This window comes from Oncorhynchus tshawytscha, linkage group LG09 (assembly GCF_018296145.1).
Source record: "Oncorhynchus tshawytscha isolate Ot180627B linkage group LG09, Otsh_v2.0, whole genome shotgun sequence".
Classification (NCBI taxonomy): domain Eukaryota; kingdom Metazoa; phylum Chordata; class Actinopteri; order Salmoniformes; family Salmonidae; genus Oncorhynchus; species Oncorhynchus tshawytscha.
Window position 1 is genome coordinate 18,647,656 of NC_056437.1, and position 20,822 is coordinate 18,668,477.

General features: G+C 41.8%; 1 protein-coding gene across 2 annotated transcripts in view; it reads left to right on the forward strand.

Moving 5' to 3' along the window:
* si:dkey-247m21.3 (5-hydroxytryptamine receptor 4) overlaps positions 1-20,822 on the forward strand; it is a 48,761-nt gene that overhangs the window by 6,250 nt on the left and 21,689 nt on the right. The window contains exons 2-7 of one of the 2 annotated variants that reach the window (XM_024431118.2): positions 830-964; positions 1,780-1,867; positions 2,080-2,226; positions 4,010-4,210; positions 5,492-5,645; positions 6,353-6,930. In XM_024431118.2, the coding sequence (XP_024286886.1) occupies positions 1,839-1,867; positions 2,080-2,226; positions 4,010-4,210; positions 5,492-5,645; positions 6,353-6,930 (1,109 nt within the window). In that variant the 5' untranslated portion in view covers positions 830-964; positions 1,780-1,838. The remainder of the gene's footprint in view (positions 1-829; positions 965-1,779; positions 1,868-2,079; positions 2,227-4,009; positions 4,211-5,491; positions 5,646-6,352; positions 6,931-20,822) is intronic. The other variant, XM_042326655.1, reaches the window with a different exon arrangement.

Here is a 20,822-nt window from a genome sequence, read left to right on the forward strand (position 1 = left end):
GTTCTTGTAATTGCAAGGATGGCAGTTATTTCACAGGATTGCAGAGCTTTGGATACATTATGCTTGACATTCCTGTTCTAAACTATTGTAGTGCTTGCTGAGGACTTGACTCTGACAAGCTATTCATTTCAATGGCTTCAGACTGTTTTTATGCTCAAACATGACTGTGTTTCTTTGCCTCAAAGCCTTGGAATGAGAAGTTAATATACTTCTCTGAAGTATTTGAACACAAAAGAAAAGCCTTACATGAATAAAATTCCCAGAGAGAGTGTTTCGAAGGACTCAATGTGAGCATTGTGAAATAGACTGTGATGCCATCGCCAAGTCAAGTGTTTATGTTCCTGGAATGCGTCTTCTCTTTGTAAGATGTGTACTTTATGTTCCAGTTTAGGATTAAGGATAACTAGATCTCAAACTGTGATTTGTGAAGACAGTGTCAAATGATTGTATATTTATTTACCTACATTTTTTTAATACAACTCTTGGAATGCTATAGAATGACAGTCATTCCAATGTGATTACATGCTTATAAATGTAACTTGTGAGGATATAATTGCTCTGGTATGGTCCTTCATTACATCAGAAGCTGTCGGACTGTCATCCCACTCTGAGGCTGCAAAATTCATGGAGTACTGAAGCCTGGCAGATTATGGAGAAATCCAATATGGGAGGCATGCCTTTGTTTTGAAGAGCTGTGCTTAAGAGTGTGATCTCCATTGGAATGAGGAGTCTTCTAGAATAGCATACACCTCAGTCCTCTCATGTATTTACCCACTTGGATCTCAGCATACTCCCACCTCACTCTCACTCTCCACATGTATTTATCCAGCAGGGGCTCCAGGCAGAGCACTCCTGTGTGATTTGGACCCACTGCTCCCTCTCCGGAGGCTGAGGTGTGATTTGGCCACAGAGGACTCCATGTTCATAATAATGTGCCAAAACCCTTCTCCCTTCCTCATGTTGTGTAAGGAAATCTTCCTGTTCAACTCAACTCCCTGTCTAACAAATGACACATTTATGATCGGAAAATCTAGGGAAATACTGGGTCAAAGAAAATAGTGCCATTGTCTGAACTTTCTCTGCTCTCTTTTATGCCGTTGACATACAGATATGGCAAATATTGTCTCATTCCACAGGCTGTGTGGGTTGTGTTTGTTCTGTAAGGTGTGTGTGTGGGTGCACAGTGCGCACGTGTGCTTGTGTGTGTATGTGTGCTGTCATGCCCCTAAGCTTTGTGTGGAGGGGAGATTTGTGGGTCATAAGCACGCTGTGCAGATACATGCAACCACTGCCCTCTGTTTGCTCTTTCACTATTGTTTTGTTAAAGTCTGAGGGATCCAGACCCTGGATTCAAGCCCTTATCAGACTGTACTGGTTATCTATTGTAGCTGTCCTATCTCAAGTCTGCTTCAAGGAAGTTTACTTGTGGTAAGAAAACTGTTGGCCAAACGTTGACCATAGACGGCGATTCTCAACTATGTTGACATAGGGACCATGATACTGTAACATGAGGTAAACCTCACACACTTTAGATATGGTGGGTTATGACAGGAACTTTGTAACTGTTTGCTATAAGACAACACCACTTTCCTGGACTTCTGAGTTAATAATATTCAAAACTGATAAAGAAGTCCTCTAAACAGCCATTGTTACATGCGTACAAGACAGGTTTAGAGTGGGTAACATTACCATCATACAGGATTAGAGCTGTAGACTTGAATAATTCACAGTGTTTGTATTGGAGCTGTGATGAATGGGCCTGGTTGTGTTTGTCCTCAGGGCCACAGCATTTTGTGTGGAGGACTCTCCTCTAGCGAACTCCATGCAGATGAACAGTGATGGCCACAGAATCACACCCACGTGAACAGTAAGAACACACAGTGGAACATGTGATGATCAACATTAAACATCTAAAGGCCACTCAGAAAATTATATATTTTTCTATGAAAGGTCTTCATTTATACATGTGTTATGATTGAGTTGTGCTTGTATCTAATGCATTACTGTATTCATTAGTCACATTTGAAATTATGTGATGATGATGATGAACTCAATAACCATCATTGTTTGATTGTGTAGTTCAGTCGATGAAGTGCCAAACACGGAGCAAGTGCTGAACTCGCTGCAGAAGATCATTCTCACCATCTTCCTCACCATCATCATCATCATGACTGTTCTGGGGAACCTGCTGGTGATGGTGGCGCTCTGCAAGGACAGACAACTGCGGTAAGCACACTTCCTGTTTACATGTAAGTCACATTCTGTCAAATAAAAGTTGTCAGAGGAAAAAATGTGACCTCTTTAGAGTGTGGTTTTTCATCCAATTGACAATAGATTTTCATGCAAATATTCTAAAATCAGGATAAAAACATGCGCATTTTCCCACCAGAGATGTTTCCATCAAATTGACTTATTGCAGATACATTTTATTTAAATTTTATTGAACCTTTATTTAACTAGGCAAGTCAGTTAAGAACAAATTCTTATTTACAATGACGGCCTACCCCAGTCGAACCTTAACCCGGACGACGCTGGGCCAATTGTGCGCCACCTTATGGGACTCCCAATCATGGCCGGTTGTGATACTGCCCAGGATCGAACCAGGGTCTGAAGTGACGCTTATAGCACTGAGATGCAGTGCCTTAGACCGCTGCGCCACTCGGGATCAAGAAAGGCTGTGCGTGATGATGTAGTGCACATAAAAATACTGTTAAATTCCCATGTACCGGATAAAAAATACAAGTTAAATGTCATTTTCAACTTTACTGATAGGGTAGGGGTGGTATACAGAAGATATCCCTATTTGGTAAAAGACCAAGTCCATATTATGGCAAGAACAACTCAAATAAGCAAAGGGAAATGACAGTCCATCATTACTTTATAGGACATGAAGGTCAGTCAATATGGAAAATTTCAAGAACTTTCTTCAAGTGCAGTCACAAAAACCATCAAGTGTTATGATGAAACTGTCTCTCATGAAGACTGCCACAGGAACGGAAGACCCAGAGTTACTTTTGCTGCAGGGGATAAGTTCATTAGAGTTACCAGCTCCAGATATCGTCAATTAACGGTACCTCAGTTTGCAGCCCAAATAAATGCTTCACAGAGTTCAAGTAACAAACACATCTTAACATCAACTGTTCAGAGGGGACTGCTTGAATCAGGCCGTCATGGTTGAATTGCTGAAAATAAACCACTACTAAAGGACACCAATAAGAAGAAGAGACTTGCTTGGGCCAAGAAATACAAGCAATGACCCAAAACACACCTACAGGCTGTGTAAGGGCTATTTGACCAAGAAGGAGAGTGATGGAGTGCTGCATCAGATGACCTGGCCTCCACAATCACCCAACCTCAACCCAATTGAGATGGTTTGGGATGAGTTGGACAGCAGAGTGAAGGAAAAGCAGCCAACAAGTGCTCAGCATATGTGGGAACTTCTTCAAGACTGTTGGAAAAGCATTTCAGGTGACTACCTCATGAAGCTGGTTGAGAGAATGCCAAGCATGTGCAAAGCTTCCAAAGGGTGGCTACTTTGAAGAAGTAGAATGATTTGTTTAACACTTCTTTGGTTACAACATGATTCCATATGTGTTATTTCATAGTTTTGATGTCTTCACTATTATTCTACAATATAGAAAATAGTTAAAAATAAATCCTTGAATGATTAGGTGTGTCCAAACTTTTGACTGGTTCTGTATATGAAATGATGTACCAAAAGATGATTGATCAGAATTCAATTGAAGTAGGGCGTGTGATGGACACTTCCTAGCTATTTGGAGACAAACTAAGTAGCTGTTTTTACATCCGGCACTGGCATCCTTTCTGTCATGTTTTATGTTTAGCTATATGGTATTAAAGGGTAATTAGAGAGAAAAAAGGTTTGTTCTGTCTTGTGCAGATCAGTTGACAATTCTAACAGATAACAAAAATATAATTATCTTTACATTCAACTCATGTGCCTTTCTGGAAATAAATCAAAATGTTTTTGTTCCTCGTCTCCCTCTAGGAAAAAGAAGACCAATTACTTCATAGTGTCTTTAGCGTTTGCAGACCTCCTGGTTGCTGTGGTTGTCATGCCGTTTGCAGCCATTGAGTTGACCACAAGTCAGTGGCGGTACGGGGAGATATTCTGTCTGGTTCGGACCTCACTGGACGTGCTGCTGACCACTGCATCTATCCTACACCTGTGCTGCATAGCACTGGACAGGTGAGCAATGAATATAGTGAAAAACATACCTTTACTCATGTAAACATTTGTAAATATGTCAGCCAGCTATTGCAAACTTTTTCCACGCGCCTATCCCATTCACCTTGATGCATCCGTTCGGCCTAATAGCCGTACGCCTCTGTTAGCACCCAGCTGTATTAGAATTAGCATGTGCATGTGCATTGGATGGCCCTCGAGCACCTCTTTGTCCTTTGTCCATAGCATATGGCAGCCTGTCATGGCTGAGAGATGAGCAGCTATGTTGTCTTGTCCTGCACCATACAGTGAAAAGCCACTGCAGTGAGTCACCTGCTAGCTCAGCCCCTCACTCCAAACACAAATATGATTTCTGCTTCTCCACAGGACCAATCATTCTTTTAGCTTCCCTGGGTGGAAATATGAGACATGAGTCGTGACAAGAGGCCTGATTGGTCGTTAGAATTATACTTATATTTTTTAAAGTAGCGTATGAAGTGATGAGTCACTGCTTGTGAATCCAGGTGAAAGCTATGATCCCTTATTGATGTCACTTATTAAATCCACTTCAATCAGCGTAGATGAAGGGGAGGAGACAGGTAAAAAATATATATTTATAAGCCTTGAGACAATTGAGACATGGATTGTGTATGTGTGCCATTCAGAGGGTGAATGGGCAAGACAAAAGATTTAAGTACCTTTGAACAGGATATGGTAGTAGGTGCAAGCCGCACCGGATTGAGTGTGTCAAGAACTGCAATGCTTTTCACGCTCAACAGTTTCTCGTGTGTATCAAAAATGGTCCACCACCCAAAGGACATCCAGCAAACTTGACACAACTGTGGAAGTGTTGGAGTCAACATGGGCCAGCATCCCTGTGTAACACTTTCGACACCTTGTAGAGTCCATGCCCTGACGAATTGAGACTGTTCTGAGGACAAAAGTGGGTGCAACTCAATATTTGGAAGGTGTTGCTAATATTTTGGACACTATTGTCCACAAATATCTACCTAATATGTACATACCAAAATATGTACTAAGGGCTAAAGCCACCATACATGGTGAATTCAATAGTATGTGAATTTTGCTTATTATTTGGTTATGCAAATCATGAGATTATTTTAAAGAATACGGAATTAGGAATGAGTCACCACTGGCAATATTTAGGTATGTACATATTAGGTAGATATTTGTGGCCTGTAGATAGAATTCAGAAAAACACCATCAATAGATTATGTTTTTTTACCTCAGTTGAATCTATGATGTTGTGGATGTTGTTATAATGTTGTTATATTCTATTGATAGGTACTATGCAATCTGCTGCCAACCGCTGGTGTACCGGAATAAAATGACGCCTTTGAGAGTGGCCCTGATGCTGGGAGGATGCTGGGTCATCCCCTCCTTCATCTCCTTCCTTCCCATCATGCAAAGTTGGCACACCATCGGCATAGAGGACATTGTAAGTCTATAAGCAGCTATGTTCTTCCTGTCTGTCTGATGGTTTTACTACAGACAGTGGCTTGCTCTTTAGTCTTATTCATTACATCTAAATCCTTTTTATACTAAATACTAAATATTGTTGATCCTTGAAAATGTGAACAGGACACATGTTAAGTGAAGGACACATGGTTAAACCAACAAGCCTAACATATTTCAAATTCATGGGATGGGGATGTAGTAGTCAGTTCAAGCATCATGTTCTTTGGGGAGAGCAAACTTACGCAAGCCCCTTTCTAGTTCAAAAAACAGCACTATGACTCATTGTTTCACTTTTGACACCTGAAAAAACTTCCCTCTGTCAAATGGAGGCCTTCTCCATGCACTCAATACTCATAAGACTAAAGCTACTAATACCATTTACATAGACAGACATAAACACCAGGCATACAGCCTCTTGCTCTGAGTCCTACTGTAAGTCAGTGCTGAGCACAATCCACAGCTACCAGTTTATGAACACAAATAATACCTGTTCGAAGTTTGTTAAGAGAGTCAGGAAATGGGCATTAGGCAGTCAGTCATTGCACTCTATTTATATACTGTTGGTTGAATGAGAAACATGTGTGTAACTATTGCATATGTGGATGTGGATACTACAGAACGTGCATGTCTCTTCCTGTATGTGGATCGGCTTGTTAATGGATGGTTCTCTCTGCACGCTGCCTTCAGATAGAGCAGAGGAAGTTTAGCGGCAACAGCAACGAGACCAACTGTGTATTCGTGGTGAACCGTCCGTATGCTCTCATCTGCTCCGCCGTGGCCTTCTACGTTCCCCTGAGCCTCATGGTCCTGGCCTACCAGCGCATCTACGTCACTGCCATGGGCCACGTGCGGCAGATTGGCACGCTGCAGCGGGCAGGCTCCGCCCCCTACTCGGCGCCCCCCCAGCACTACCTCAGCTCCGAGCAGCAGGGCTCCAGTCGAATGCGCATAGAGACCAAGGCTGCCAAGACCCTGGCTGTCATCATGGGCTGCTTCTGTCTCTGCTGGGCCCCCTTCTTCATCACCAACGTGGTTGACCCTTTCATCCACTACAGTGTGCCCTGGCAGATGTGGACCGCCTGGCTGTGGCTTGGCTATATTAACTCTGGCCTTAACCCCTTTCTCTATGCCTTCCTGAACCGGGCCTTCAGACGGGCCTTCCTCATGATACTGTGTTGTGGTGATGAGAGATACGTACGCCAGGGGAGCTATGGCCCCACCAGACACTACTCTGGATCTGTCAACGGGACCTCCATCGCGCTCAGGTAAGGAACTGATACTGGACCACCCACCCATGTCCTCCCTTTTATCAACTAGCCCTGAATTAAGATAATTCTCTCTCAGGTACAGGTGCATCATCTTCTCTCAGGTAGGTGGGTTATGCGGAATCTCTGTTGTCTAATCTTACTTAAAATACATTTTTAAACATCTAAGATGAGACATTGCCAAAAACGTTTGGAAAAATCTGGTTATTCTCCAACTCCCATCAGGGTAATCAAATAATTTATATTTAGATCAGATTTCAAGATGTTGAATATTAAATGTGTTGAATGTCTGTGTTATTTTAACATTTTTCTTAGTTATCCGTGGTTCAGCACTGTTAGGAGGTGTTTTTATTGTCAGAAGCGGAGTGTAGCTGGTGCATGAAGTCAGGCGCAGGAGAGCAAAATGAGTGAGCAACGTACTTTACTCAAACAATAAAAGCACAAGGTAAACAAATACACTTGACCAAAAACCAACGGTAATAATTACGCACCGGTGAACACAGCAACTTGTCGAAAAACCAGCCATCATGAACCAAACTGAACATAGAAATAATCACGCATAACAAACATGGGGGAAACAGAGGGTTAAGTACAAGAACATGTAATTGGATAATGAAAACCAGGTGTGTAGAAAATCAAGACAAAACCAATGGAAAATGAAAGATGGATCAGCGATGGCAAGAAGACTGGTGACGTCGACCACCGAATGCCGCCCGTACAAGGAAGTCGTGACATTTATAGACAAACAGCCTCATCTTTTCCCCTCATATTTCAGTACACATAACACATTTAGCTCTGCTCTGAATGAGGGAAGGAAGAAAACATTAGGAAAGCCTTGAAGCAGTACATACAGTACCAGTCAAAAGTTTGGACACACCTACTCATTCAAGGGTTTTTCTTTATTTTGACTATTTCTACATTGTAGGAGAATAGTGAAGACATCAAAACTATGAAATAACACATGAAATCATGTAGTAACCAAAAAAGTGTTAAACAAATCAAAATATATTTTAGTAGCCACCCTTTGCCTTGATGACAGCTTTGCATACTCTTGGCATTCTCTCAACCAGCTTCACCTGGAATGCTTTTCCAACAGGAGTTCCTACATATGCTGAGCACTTGTTGGCTGCTCATCCCAAACCATCTCAATTGGGTTGAGGTTGATTTTTAAATTGAATTGAACCTGTATTTTTATTTATTTATTTTATTTATTATTTATTTTTACCTTTTTTTCCCATAGGCAAGTCAGTTAAGAACAAATTCTTATTTACAGTGATGGCCTACCAGGGAACTACCTTGTTCAGGGAAAGAACGACAGATTTATTTGACCTTGTTAGCTCAGGGATTCGATCCAGCAACCTTTCGGTTACTGGCCCAACGCTCTAACCACTAGGAGGTCAGGTCATCTGATGCAGCACTCCATCACTCCCCTTCTTGGTCAAAGAGCCCTTACACAGCCTGGAGGTGTGATGGGTCATTGTCCGGGTGAAAAACAAATGATAGTCCCACTATACGTAAACCAGATGGGATGGCGCATTGTTGCAGAATGCAGTGGTAGCCATGCTGGTTAGGTGTGCCTTGAATTCTAAATAAATCACTGACAGTGTCACCAGCAAAGCACCCCCACACCATCACACCTCCTCCTCCATGCTTAACGGTGGGAACCACACATGTGGATATCATCCGTTTACCTACTCTGCGTCTCACAAAGACTCATCAGTTAGAACCAAACATTTCAAATTTGGACTCATCAAACCAAAGGACAGATTTCCACCAGTCTAATGTTCATTGCTCATGTTTCTTGGCCAAAGCAAGTCTCCTCTTCTAATTGGTGTCCTTTAGTAGTGTTTTCTTTGCAGCAATTCGACCATGAAGGCCTGATCCACGCAGTCTCCTCTGAACAGTTGATGTTGAGATGTTGTCTGTTACTTGAACTCTGTGAAGCATTTATTTGGGCTGCAATTTCTGAGGCTGGTAACTCTAATGAACTTATCCTCTGCAGCAAAGGTAACTCTGGGTCTTCCTTTCCTGTGGCGGTCCTCATGAGAACCAGTTTCAGTGCTTGATGGTTTTTGCGACTGCAGTTGAAGAAACGTTCAAAGTTCTTGAAATTTTCCGGATTGATTGAGCTTCATGTCTTTAAGTAATGATGGACTGTCATTTCTTTTTGCTTATTTGAGTTGTTCTGGACGTAATGTGGACTTGGTCTTTTTCCAAATAGGGCTGTCTTCTGTATACCATCCCTGCCATGTCACAACACAACTGGCTTAAATGCATTAAGAAGGAAAGAAATTCCACAAATTAACTTTTAACAAGGCACACCTGTTCATTTAAATGCATTCCAGGTGACTACCTCATGAATCTGGTTGAGAGAATACTGGGGCGGCAGGGTAGCCTAGTGGTTAGAGCGTTGGACTAGTAACCGGAAGATTGCGAGTTCAAACCCCTGAGCTGACAAGGTACAAATCTGTCGTTCTGCACCTGAACAGGCAGTTAACCCACTGTTCCCAGGCCGTCATTGAAAATAAGAATTTGTTCTTAACTGACTTGCCTGGTTAAATAAAGGTACAATTTAAAAAAAATAAAATAAAATACCAAGAGTGTGCAAAGATTTCATCAAGGCAAAGGGTGGTTACTTTGAAGAATGTCAAATTAAACATATATTTTGATTTGCTTAATGCTTTTTTTTGTTAATACATGATTACATATGTGTTATTTCATAGTTTTGATGTATTCACTATTATTATACAATGTAGAAAATAGTAAAAATGAATAGAAACCCTTTAATTAGTAGGTATGTCCAAACTTTTGACTGGTACTGTATACAATATGGTAAAGAATACACATGTTCATGTGGAAAAGCAGAGGACGTTATCTTCAAGTGAAGATAAGTGAAGGATGGGGCATCATTAGGGAGATTTAGATCTGCTCCTATACCCTGATTTTTCCATACTCAATTTGGTTGGGCTCATTGAACAGTGCTGTACTCTTCTGACAGTCAGAGGCTCATGGGTAAGGAAGGCACTTTACGCCCCTCAGCCCGGCGCCACAAGCAGCACGCATCTACATGAATTCAACAGTACTAGTTACACAGAGGGGGAAAAAGAAAATGGACCTGACTCTATCGTGGAATGTCAGAGATAGAGAGACAGAGAGTCAGAGACATAGGCAGAAACAGAAAGAGAGAGAGAGAGAGAGAGAGAGAGAGAGAGAGAGAGAGAGAGAGACAGCCAGGGAGACAGCGAGAGAGAGAGACAGAGAGAGAGAGAGGGAGAGAGAGCGAGAGAGAGAGAGACAGAGAGTCAGAGACATAGGCAGAAACAGAGAGAGAGAGCGAGAGAGAGAGAGACAGCCAGAGAGACAGCGAGAGAGAGAGACAGAGAGAGAGAGAGAGAGACAGCCAGAGAGAGAGCGAGAGAGAGAGACAGAGAGTCAGAGACATAGGCAGAAACAGAGAGAGAGAGAGAGAGAGCGAGAGAGAGAGAGAGAGAGAGACAGCCAGAGAGACAGCGAGAGAGAGAGACAGAGAGAGAGAGAGAGAGAGAGAGAGACGGCCAGAGAGAGAGCGAGAGAGACAGAGAGTCAGAGACATAGGCAGAAACAGAGAGAGAGAGAGGGAGAGAGAGCGAGAGAGAGAGACAGAGACAGAGAGCAGTTGCTGGTTTTACATACAGGGTGTGACTTAGCCTCTTGTTATTGTTCCATTTTTTTGTGGGTTTTTCACATATAATGATTATGACTTTGTTTCCATGCAAAGTGTTACAAGTCTACCATCCATGTGTTTCTATTTTATTCAGTTGTGGAAAAGAACATTTCATGTTTAGCTGGTAACTCTGCGGCTGTATTCACAGATGTAGAGGTTACTCCTCAGATTCATTTAGTAGGCAGAAAAACAAACAGTATTAATGTCTGTCTATTAAAAAGTGTCTGAGACACAAAGCAGATGTCTCTTTTTTTCCGCTCAGAATCAAATTACTGCAACTAGAATAGAAGCTGTTGGAAAGTAATTCCGGATTTTGAGTAAGATACTTTTTCTTCCAGCATTAAAGTGGTCAGCGCTGTTAATTTGGATACAGTTCCACGTGCACTAGTGCAGCCATGTGATTTTTGTGACGTTTCTATATTCATTACACATCAATAATATACATTTATTAGTCAAATGTTTTCAATCACAAGAGCTATTTCTGCTTGCAACTGTTTTGCTCCCTAGCAGTCATACAACGCATCAATGCTGACTATAGCCCTTACATTGGCTGCTAATCCCATGATTATTCAGGGCAGTGGGTTAGAGAGAGTACTATAGCCCTTACATTGGCTACTAATCCCATGATTATTCAGGACAGTGGGTTAGAGAGAGTACTATAGCCCTTACATTGGCTACTAATCCCATGATTATTCAGGACAGTGGGTTAGAGAGAGTACTATAGCCCTTACATTGGCTACTAATCCCATGATTATTCAGGACAGTGGGTTAGAGAGAGTACTATAGCCCTTACATTGGCTACTAATCCCATGATTATTCAGGGCAGTGGGTTAGAGAGAGTACTATAGCCCTTACATTGGCTACTAATCCCATGATTATTCAGGACAGTGGGTTAGAGAGAGTACTATAGCCCTTACATTGGCTACTAATCCCATGATTATTCAGGACAGTGGGTTAGAGAGAGTACTATAGCCCTTACATTGGCTGCTAATCCCATGATTATTCAGGACAGTGGGTTAGAGAGAGTACTATAGCCCTTACATTGGCTGCTAATCCCATGATTATTCAGGGCAGTGGGTTAGAGAGGATCAGCGGGGAGGAGATGTTGTTGCCTGCCCCCAGGTGGTGAGGGTAGGCAACAACATCTCCTCCCCGCTGATCCTCAACACTGGGGCCCCACAAGGGTGCGTTCTGAGCCCTCTCCTGTACTCCCTGTTCACCCACGACTGCGTGGCCACGCACGCCTCCAACTCAATCATCAAGTTTGCGGACGACACAACAGTGGTAGGCTTGATTACCAACAACGACGAGACGGCCTACAGGGAGGAGGTGAGGGCCCTCGGAGTGTGGTGTCAGGAAAATAACCTCACACTCAACGTCAACAAAACTAAGGAGATGATTGTGGACTTCAGGAAACAGCAGAGGGAACACCCCCATCCACATCGATGGAACAGTAGTGGAGAGGGTAGCAAGTTTTAAGTTCCTCGGCATACACATCACAGACAAACTGAATTGGTCCACTCACACAGACAGCATCGTGAGGAAGGCGCAGCAGCGCCTCTTCAACCTCAGGAGGCTGAAGAAATTCGGCTTGTCACCAAAAGCACTCACAAACTTCTACAGATGCACAATCGAGAGGATCCTGGCGGGCTGTATCACCGCCTGGTATGGCAACTGCACCGCCCTCAACCGTAAGGCTCTCCAGAGGGTAGTGAGGTCTGCACAACGCATCACCGGGGCAAACTACCTGCCCTCCAGGACACCTACACCACCGATGCTACAGGAAGGCCATAAAGATCATCAAGGACATCAACCACCCGAGCCACTGCCTGTTCACCCCGCTGTCATCCAGAAGGCGAGGTCAGTACAGGTGCATCAAAGCTGGGACCGAGAGACTGAAAAACAGCTTCTATCTCAAGGCCATCAGACTGTTAAACAGCCACCACTAACATTGAGTGGCTACTGCCAACACACTGTCAATGACACTGACTCTACTCCAGCCATTTTAATAATGGGAATTGATGGGAAATGATGTAAATATATCACTAGCCACTTTAAACAATGCTACCTTATATAATGTTACTTACCCTACATTATTCATCTCATATGCATACGTAGAGACTGTACTATATCATCGACTGCATCCTTATGTAATACATGTATCACTAGCCACTTTAACTATGCCACTTGGTTTACATACTCATCTCATATGTATATACTGTACTCGATATCATCTACTGTATCTTGCCTATGCTGCTCTGTACCATCACTCATTCATATATCCTTATGTACATATTCTTTATCCCCTTACACTGTGTATAAGACAGTAGTTTTTTGGAATTGTTAGTTAGATTACTTGTTCGTTATTACTACATTGTCGGAACTAGAAGCACAAGCATTTCGCTACACTCGCATTAACATCTGCTAACCATGTGTATGTGACAAATAAAATTTGATTTGATTTGATTTGAGAGAGTACTACAGCCCTTACATTGGCTGCTAATCCCATGATTATTCAGGGCAGTGGGTTAGAGAGAGTACTACAGCCCTTACATTGGCTGCTAATCCCATGATTATTCAGGACAGTGGGTTAGAGAGAGTACTAGCCCTTACATTGGCTGCTAATCCCATGATTATTCAGGGCAGTGGGTTAGAGAGAGTACTATAGCCCTTACTTTGGCTACTAATCCCATGATTATTCAGGACAGTGGGTTAGAGAGAGTACTATAGCCCTTACATTGGCTACTAATCCCATGATTATTCAGGACAGTGGGTTAGAGAGAGTACTATAGCCGTGCTGTTAGGTTATTGGTTCAAATGTTCACTCTTCACCATGTGACTGACTATAGCAAATCATAGATTTACTATACAGAGAAATTCACTGTCAGCTCTGTGTCTTTATCTAGCCTATCTGTATTATACTGTGGCAGATCAAATGAGCACCTGGCTTGACTGGGGGTCGGGGGTTGAACTCAACGTCCCACACAGGGTCCCAGTTGTCCTTCCATGAGGTTGTAGGATGTTGAATAACACTTTGATAGTTAGGTTATAATGCTTACATAGGATGGTCAAATCCATTGTTTTCAGTGTTTTTTATGGATATCATTATAGACAAACATTTCCTTTTTTTTCAGCGACTTTAGCAGCTTTAGTCTGTGTTTTCACTATAAAGCTGCTTTCAGCATCAGAACAAAGTGTGGATTCATAGTGTGTGTTTAGTAATCTGAAGGAAAAAGGCATAAGCACATTACACGTCAAAAACCAAGCCTTGTGTAACAAGTGTAGTCATAATGCAGAGAGAGAATGGAGTTCCTGTGGCTGAAAAGCAGGTTTAGCCTTGGTTCACACAGACCATGCCCTCTGCTGCACTCAGCTCTCACCTTGCTTCACACATGAATAATCCTTGGTTCATTCAATGGTTTTATTCACATAGCAAGTAGTGAAGGATTCAAAAGCAGACGCCGATGCACAGAATGATGGTTATTCATTTTTTCCCCCTTCTAACCATGTCTCTGGTGTTCTATTCAGGTGAAGTGTGTCATCAATCTTGTTCGAGCTGTTAGGTAAAATTGGTAAGAATGTTAATTATATTAACAGATATTGCATGTGCCTGGAAAGAGCTGGAATATCTTCCCTTCCAAGTACTTTGGACTTCTTATTTTTGCGATGTTGTGAATGTTCTTAACTTTCACATAAACCCTAAGATTGTAATCCAGGAATGCCAAATGCAGAAACATGTCCCAATGGTGCTGATCTGTTGGCAGGGATGTACTGAGTTGTTTTTTTTTCCAGGGATATTTTAGAGGATTGTGTCAGGCTCTAGCAGCCACACACCCCTTCAGCCTCTCTTTCTGTGTTTACACAGGCAGACCAATGCTAAACTTTGTCCCACTAATTGGCATTTTGACCAATCACATTAGATCTTCTCACATCAGATCTTTTTCAGAGCTGACCTAATTGGTCAAAAGAACCATTAGTGGGGAAAAAAGTCTGAGAATGAGTGCATTTACTTTCCAAATGAGAGTTCAGGTAGGCCTCCGCGCTACTGCAAACAATGAAAAGTGGGAGGGGTGCTCGACAACAATGACCAAAATCCATCTAAGGGGCTTACCAAGAAAAACTTCCAAAAGGACTAATTTGAGGCAAAATGTTGTGTTAAATTGGAGCACTCATTTGCTCCATTTAATCCTTTGTTCAGGATGACTACAGGTGATTTACTCAACCTGACCAATGGATTAAAGTGAGAAAATAATTTTTAGCCTTTTTTGTTGAGTGCTCCAACTCTTTTCTGCCTTGAATGAATCCTTTTGGGAAGTTTTTCTTGTTACGCCTCTTTCATTAATTTACAAATGTTTTGCTCTCAACCTTTATGGTCAATAGGTATATACTGTATCCTATACTATTCTACTGTATCTTATTCTGTGCCTTCTCAGACTTTGCTCGTCCATACATTTTCATATTCTTAATTCCATTCCTTTACTAGATTTATGTGTATTGGGTTTATGTTGAGTAATTGTTAGATATTACAGCACTGTCGGAGCTAGAAGCACAAGCTTTTCGCTACATCCGCAATAACACCTGCTAAACAGGTGTATGTGACCAATAAAATTTGATTTGAAGATTCAGAGAGTACACATTTGTATACTGACCCTGATTTCCTCGCGGAATTCCCAGTCTGGCCATGTTCCATTGGTTGTATTGACTCGTCATCTTGCCACCAAAATAGTTCATACATAGGATGATGGGTGTCCTGGTGCAAAATGGCCACTGTACATCACTTAGATATAGACATTTCAGGTCAAACATACAGTTGAAGTCAGAAGTTTACATACACCTTAGCCAAATACATTTAAACTCAGTTTTTAACAATTCCTGACAATTAAGCCGAGTAAAAAATCACTGTCTTAGGTCAGTTAGGATCACCACTTTATTTTAAGAATGTGAAATATCAGAATAATAGTAGAGAGAATGATTTATTTATTTCAGCTTTTATTTCTTTCATCACATTCCCAGTGGGTCAGAAGTTTACATACACTCAATTAGTATTTGGTAGCATTGCCTTGAAATTGTTTAACTTGAGTCAAACATTTCGGGTAGCCTTCCACAAGCTTCCCACAATAAGTTGGGTGAATTTTGGCCCATTTCTCCTGACAGAGCTGGTTTAACTGAGTCAGGTTTGTAGGCCTCCTTGAGCGCACATGCTTTTTCAGTTCTGCCCACAAAATTTCTATAGGATTGAGGTCAGGGCTTTGTGATGGCCACTCCAATTCCTTGACTTTGTTGTCCTTAAGCAATTTTGCCGCAACTTTGCTTGCAAGTATGCTTGGGGTCATTGTCCACTTGGAAGACCCATTTGCGACCAAGCTTAAACTTCCTGACTGATGTCTTGAGATGTTCCTTCAATATATCCACATCATTTTCTTACCTCATGATGCCATCTATTTTGTGAAGTGCACTAGTCCCTCCTGCAGCAAAGCACCCCCACAACATAATGCTGCCACACCCATGCTTCACGGTTAGGATGGTGTTCTTTGACTTGCAAGCCTCCCCCTTTTCCTCCAAACATAACGATGGCCATTATGGCTAAACAGTTCTATTTTTGTTTCATCAGACCATAGGACATTTCTCCAAAAAGTACGATTTTTGTCCCCATGTGCAGTTGCAAACCGTAGTCTGGCTTTTTTTAATGGTGGTTTCGGAGCAGTGGCTTCCTCCTTGCTGAGCTGCCTTTCAGGTTATGTCGATATAGGACTCGTTTTTACTGAGGTTGTAGATACTTTTTTACCTGTTTCCTCCAGCATCTTCACAAGGTCCTTTGCTGTTGTTCTGGGATTGATTTGCACTTTTCGCACCAAGTACGTTCATCTCTAGGAGACAGAACGCATCTCCTTCCGGAGCGGTATGACGGCAGCGTGGTCCCATGGTGTTTATACTTGCGTACTATTGTTTGTACAGATGAAGGTGGTACCTTCAGGCGTTTGGAAACTGCTCCCAAGGATGAACCAGACTACAAATTGTTTTCTGAGATCTTGGCTGATTTCTTTTGATTTTCAAGCATGATGTCAAGCAAAGAGGCACTGAGTTTGAAGGTAGGCCTTGAAATACATCCACAGGTACACCTCCAATTGACTCAAATTATGTCAATTAGCCTATCGGAAGCTTCTAAAGCCATGACATCATCTTCTGGAATTTACAGAAATAACTCATCACAAATGTTGATGAAAATACAAGTGTTATACATGGAATTAGAGATATACTTCTCCTTAATGCAACTGCTGTGTCAGATTTTTTTTTAAACGTTACGGAAAAAGCAAACCATGCAATAATCTGAGTACAACTTTCGGACAACAAAGCAGCCAAAAAGATATCCGCCATATTGTGTAGTCAACATTAGTCAGAAATAGCATTATAAATATTCACTTACCTTTGATGATCTTCATCAGAATGCACTCCCAGGAATCGCAGTTCCACAATAAATGTTTTATTTGTTTGATAAAGTTTATCATTTATGTTCAAATAGCTTCTTTTGTTAGGGCGTTTGGTAAACAAATCCAAACGCACGTTCAGGTCCAGCCGAACGTCGGACGAAAAGTTAAAAAAGTTATATTACAGGTCGTAGAAACTTGTCAAACTAAGTATAGAATCAATCTTTAGGATGTTTTTATCATAAATCTTCAATAATGTTCCAACCGGAGAATTCCATTGTCTGTAGAAAAGCAATGGAACGAGACCGCGCCTCACGAGCCTGTGGCACTCTGCCAGACACCTGGCTTTATCCCCTCTCATTCGCCTCCACTTCACAGTAGAAGCCTCAAACAAAGTTCTATAAAGACTGTTGACATCTAGTGTAAGCCGTAGGAAGTGCAATATGACCCCATTTACACTGTATATTGGAATGGCAAAGAGTTGAAAAACTACAAACCTCAGATTTCCCACTTCCTGGTTGGATTTTTCTCAGGTTTTCACCTGCCATATGAGTTCTGTTATGCTCACAGACATCATTCAAACAGTTTTAGAAACTTCAGAGTGTGTTCTATCCAATACGACTAATAATATGCATATATTAGCATCTGGGACAGAGTAGAAGGCAGTTTACTCTGGGCACCTTATTCATCCAAGCTACTCAATACTGCCCCCTCTGTCACCAATAAGTTAATGACTCCAACCTAAGTGTATGTAAACTTCCGACTTCAACTGTATTGCATCCATGCATTTATCTTGGATGCAGCATTGATGGCTCTAGTACGCTACTTCTGGCAAGAAGATGGAATCCTTTTACGGTAGTAGAGCATTGTGTTGGCTGTTATCTCAAGGCAGACTTGAATGAAATTAAATAAAATCCTATTTTATTAATCACGGACATAGTTTACAGCAGGTCCAAGGTGCAGTGAAATGCTTACATGACATACACATGGTTAGCAGATGTTAATGCGAGTGTAGCGAAATGCTTGTCGGAACTAGAAGCACAAGCATTTCGCTACACTCGCATTAACATCTGCTAACCATGTGTATGTGACAAATAAAATTTGATTTGATTTGATTTGATTTGATTTGCTAGCTCCCTGAACATTGCGATACAATATCGATATCAATAATAATCCAAATGGAAAGTATATAATAGAACAGTAGCGTGTGGGTGTGTGGGTGTGTGGGTGTGTGTGTGTTTTCCTACATTATCAGGAACCCAATGTCCTGACATTTCACCCAAATGTCCTGAAAAGGTCGGAAAACAAGAACTGTTTTGAAAAGTCAGGACTTTTTTCAGGTCCTGAATTTGTTAAAATGCTATTTTAAGCTTAAGGGTTAGGTTTAGGGTTTTGGGGTTAAGGTAAGGGTTAGGTTTAGGGATTTGGGTGTAAGGTTAGGGCTTAGGGAAAATAGGATTTTTAATGGTCAAACATATTTACATTCCAAAAAGTCCTGACATTTTACCAAAACAAAGCTGTTTGTGGTTGTATGTGTCTGTGCTTGTGTGTAAGGGTTGGATGTGTGGAGAGTCGGTGTAAACAGTCTCGGTGGTGCAGATAGTCTTGGTGGTGCAGGTCTGAGCAGTTATACAGCTAGGGTCTAGCTGTTCAACAGTCTGATAGCCTGAGGGTAGAAACTGTCTCAGTGCCTGTTGGTCCAAGACACGATCCTCCAATACCATTTGCCAGATGGTAACAGATTGAATATTCCATGGCTCGGGTGACTGGAGTCCTTGACGATCTCCCTGGACTTCCTCAGACAAGAGAGCTCACCCTCAGTAATGTATTGGGCTGTCCGCACCACCATCTGTAAAACTTTGTGGTCGAGGCCAGTGCAGTTGCCATACCAGGCGGTGATGCAGCCGGTCAAGATCCTCTCGATGGTGCACCTGTATAACTTCTTGAGGATCTGAGGGCACATGCCACATTTCTTCAGTCTGCTGAGGTTGAAGAGGCGCTGTGGTGCCTTCTTCACCACAGTGTCAGTGTGATTGGTCCATGTCAGTTCCTCTGTGATGTCCACTGCAGCCCCGTCGATGCAGATGGGGGTGTGCTCCTCCCCCATTTCCTGGATTTCATGATCAGCTCCTTGGTTTTATTGACGTTGAGGGAGGTGCTGTTCCCCAGGCACCCCTTTGCCAAGGCTCTAACCTCCTCCCTGTAGGCTGTCTTGTCACCGTCAGCAATAAGGCCCACCCCCGTCTTGTCGCTGGCAAACTTAATGATGGTGTTAGAGTCGTGCATGGCCACACAGTCGTGAGTGTACATGGAGTACAGGAGGGGGCTGAGCACACATCCCGTTGAGCACCGGGGGCCCTCATAGGAGGATCGCTGTTGTTTACCTCGAAGAAAGCGTAAAAGGTGTTTAGCTCGTCTGGGAGAGAGGCATCTGTGTTTGCCACACAGCTGGTTTTCCCTTTATAAAGGCGGTGATATTGCTTTATTAGTCTGTATGCAATGATGGGGAAGTGTGGTTATTGCATGTTGTAAAAGCCCAGGTAGCTACAGTATAGTTCTGGTAAAATGTTCAACTACATAGTGAGAGTTTAATGACCTTAAGCTCAAACAGCCCTGGGCCCGTATCCAAAAAGCTTCTCAGAGTAGGAGTGCTGATCTAGGAGTCTAAGTCTAATAAATCCTTGTAATATAGCCTACACCATCACAATAAATCCATTCTGTATTTTAGACAGGTCTAAAGAAACATTATATGAAGAAAATGTGGTTTATTTCAGAAGAACAGAATTGCATAATCTGAGTTGTCCTTATGTTTGGCAGTATGTATGTTTGACAGTATGAATAATACAATTGAACATAACTGAATAAAATAGAAGGGGTATTTTCTCCAAATGTTTTGAGGGAGTGCACACATGCGTCTATTCTGTGTTGAGAGGTTAACAAAGGAACAGGTACTTCTATATGCTAAATTTAGAGTTATTTATGAAACTTTAGTTGTGATACAAATGTTGAGCTATATGTTTCAGATTTTTTATATATTCTAAGGCTGCATGAAACTACTCTAACAATGATTTGAAAAAAGTTGCATGAAAGACATGAGATCTGCTTTGTTTTTTGCGAAGGCTGTACACACTTCATCAGTCTCTCATTAATAATTTGACAAGGACTGGATAATGCCTACATTTTCCCGGCTGCATATTGGAAGAACTGTCCACATTTACTTTTAGTTAGCCAACAAGATGAGTAGGCCTAACGAACAGCAAAAGCACTAGCCTATGTCAATCTACTATCCCCCATAATACAAAAGTTGACCTATTCTGTTCTGTGTGAGAAATAGATATTAAATAGATAGTCTGGGACAGTTGTGGGATGCAATAGATCCCAAATTAATATAACCACTAGCATCAAAAAATATGTTTTAAAAGCAATGAGCCTAACGCAACAGATGAGAACGTTTAGCTTAAAATGATGATAAACTATTAGGCTATTTCTTCACATTATAAGTTCAGCAATGCGCACATGGCAGTAGACCATAAGTGCAAATGTTTCATTTGCAAGAAAACACCATTCTCAAAAGTGATGACAAATGCGATTATGCATGTAATGCTTTTATTATAAAAGTGCATTTTTATGGTGATAATTTGCTTCCCCAAGCTTGAAACTCACTTGCTGCGTATGTACAGTACCAGTCAAAAGTTTGGACACGCCTACTCATTCAAGGGTTTTTCTTTATTTTTACTATTTTCTATATTGTAAAATAATAGTGA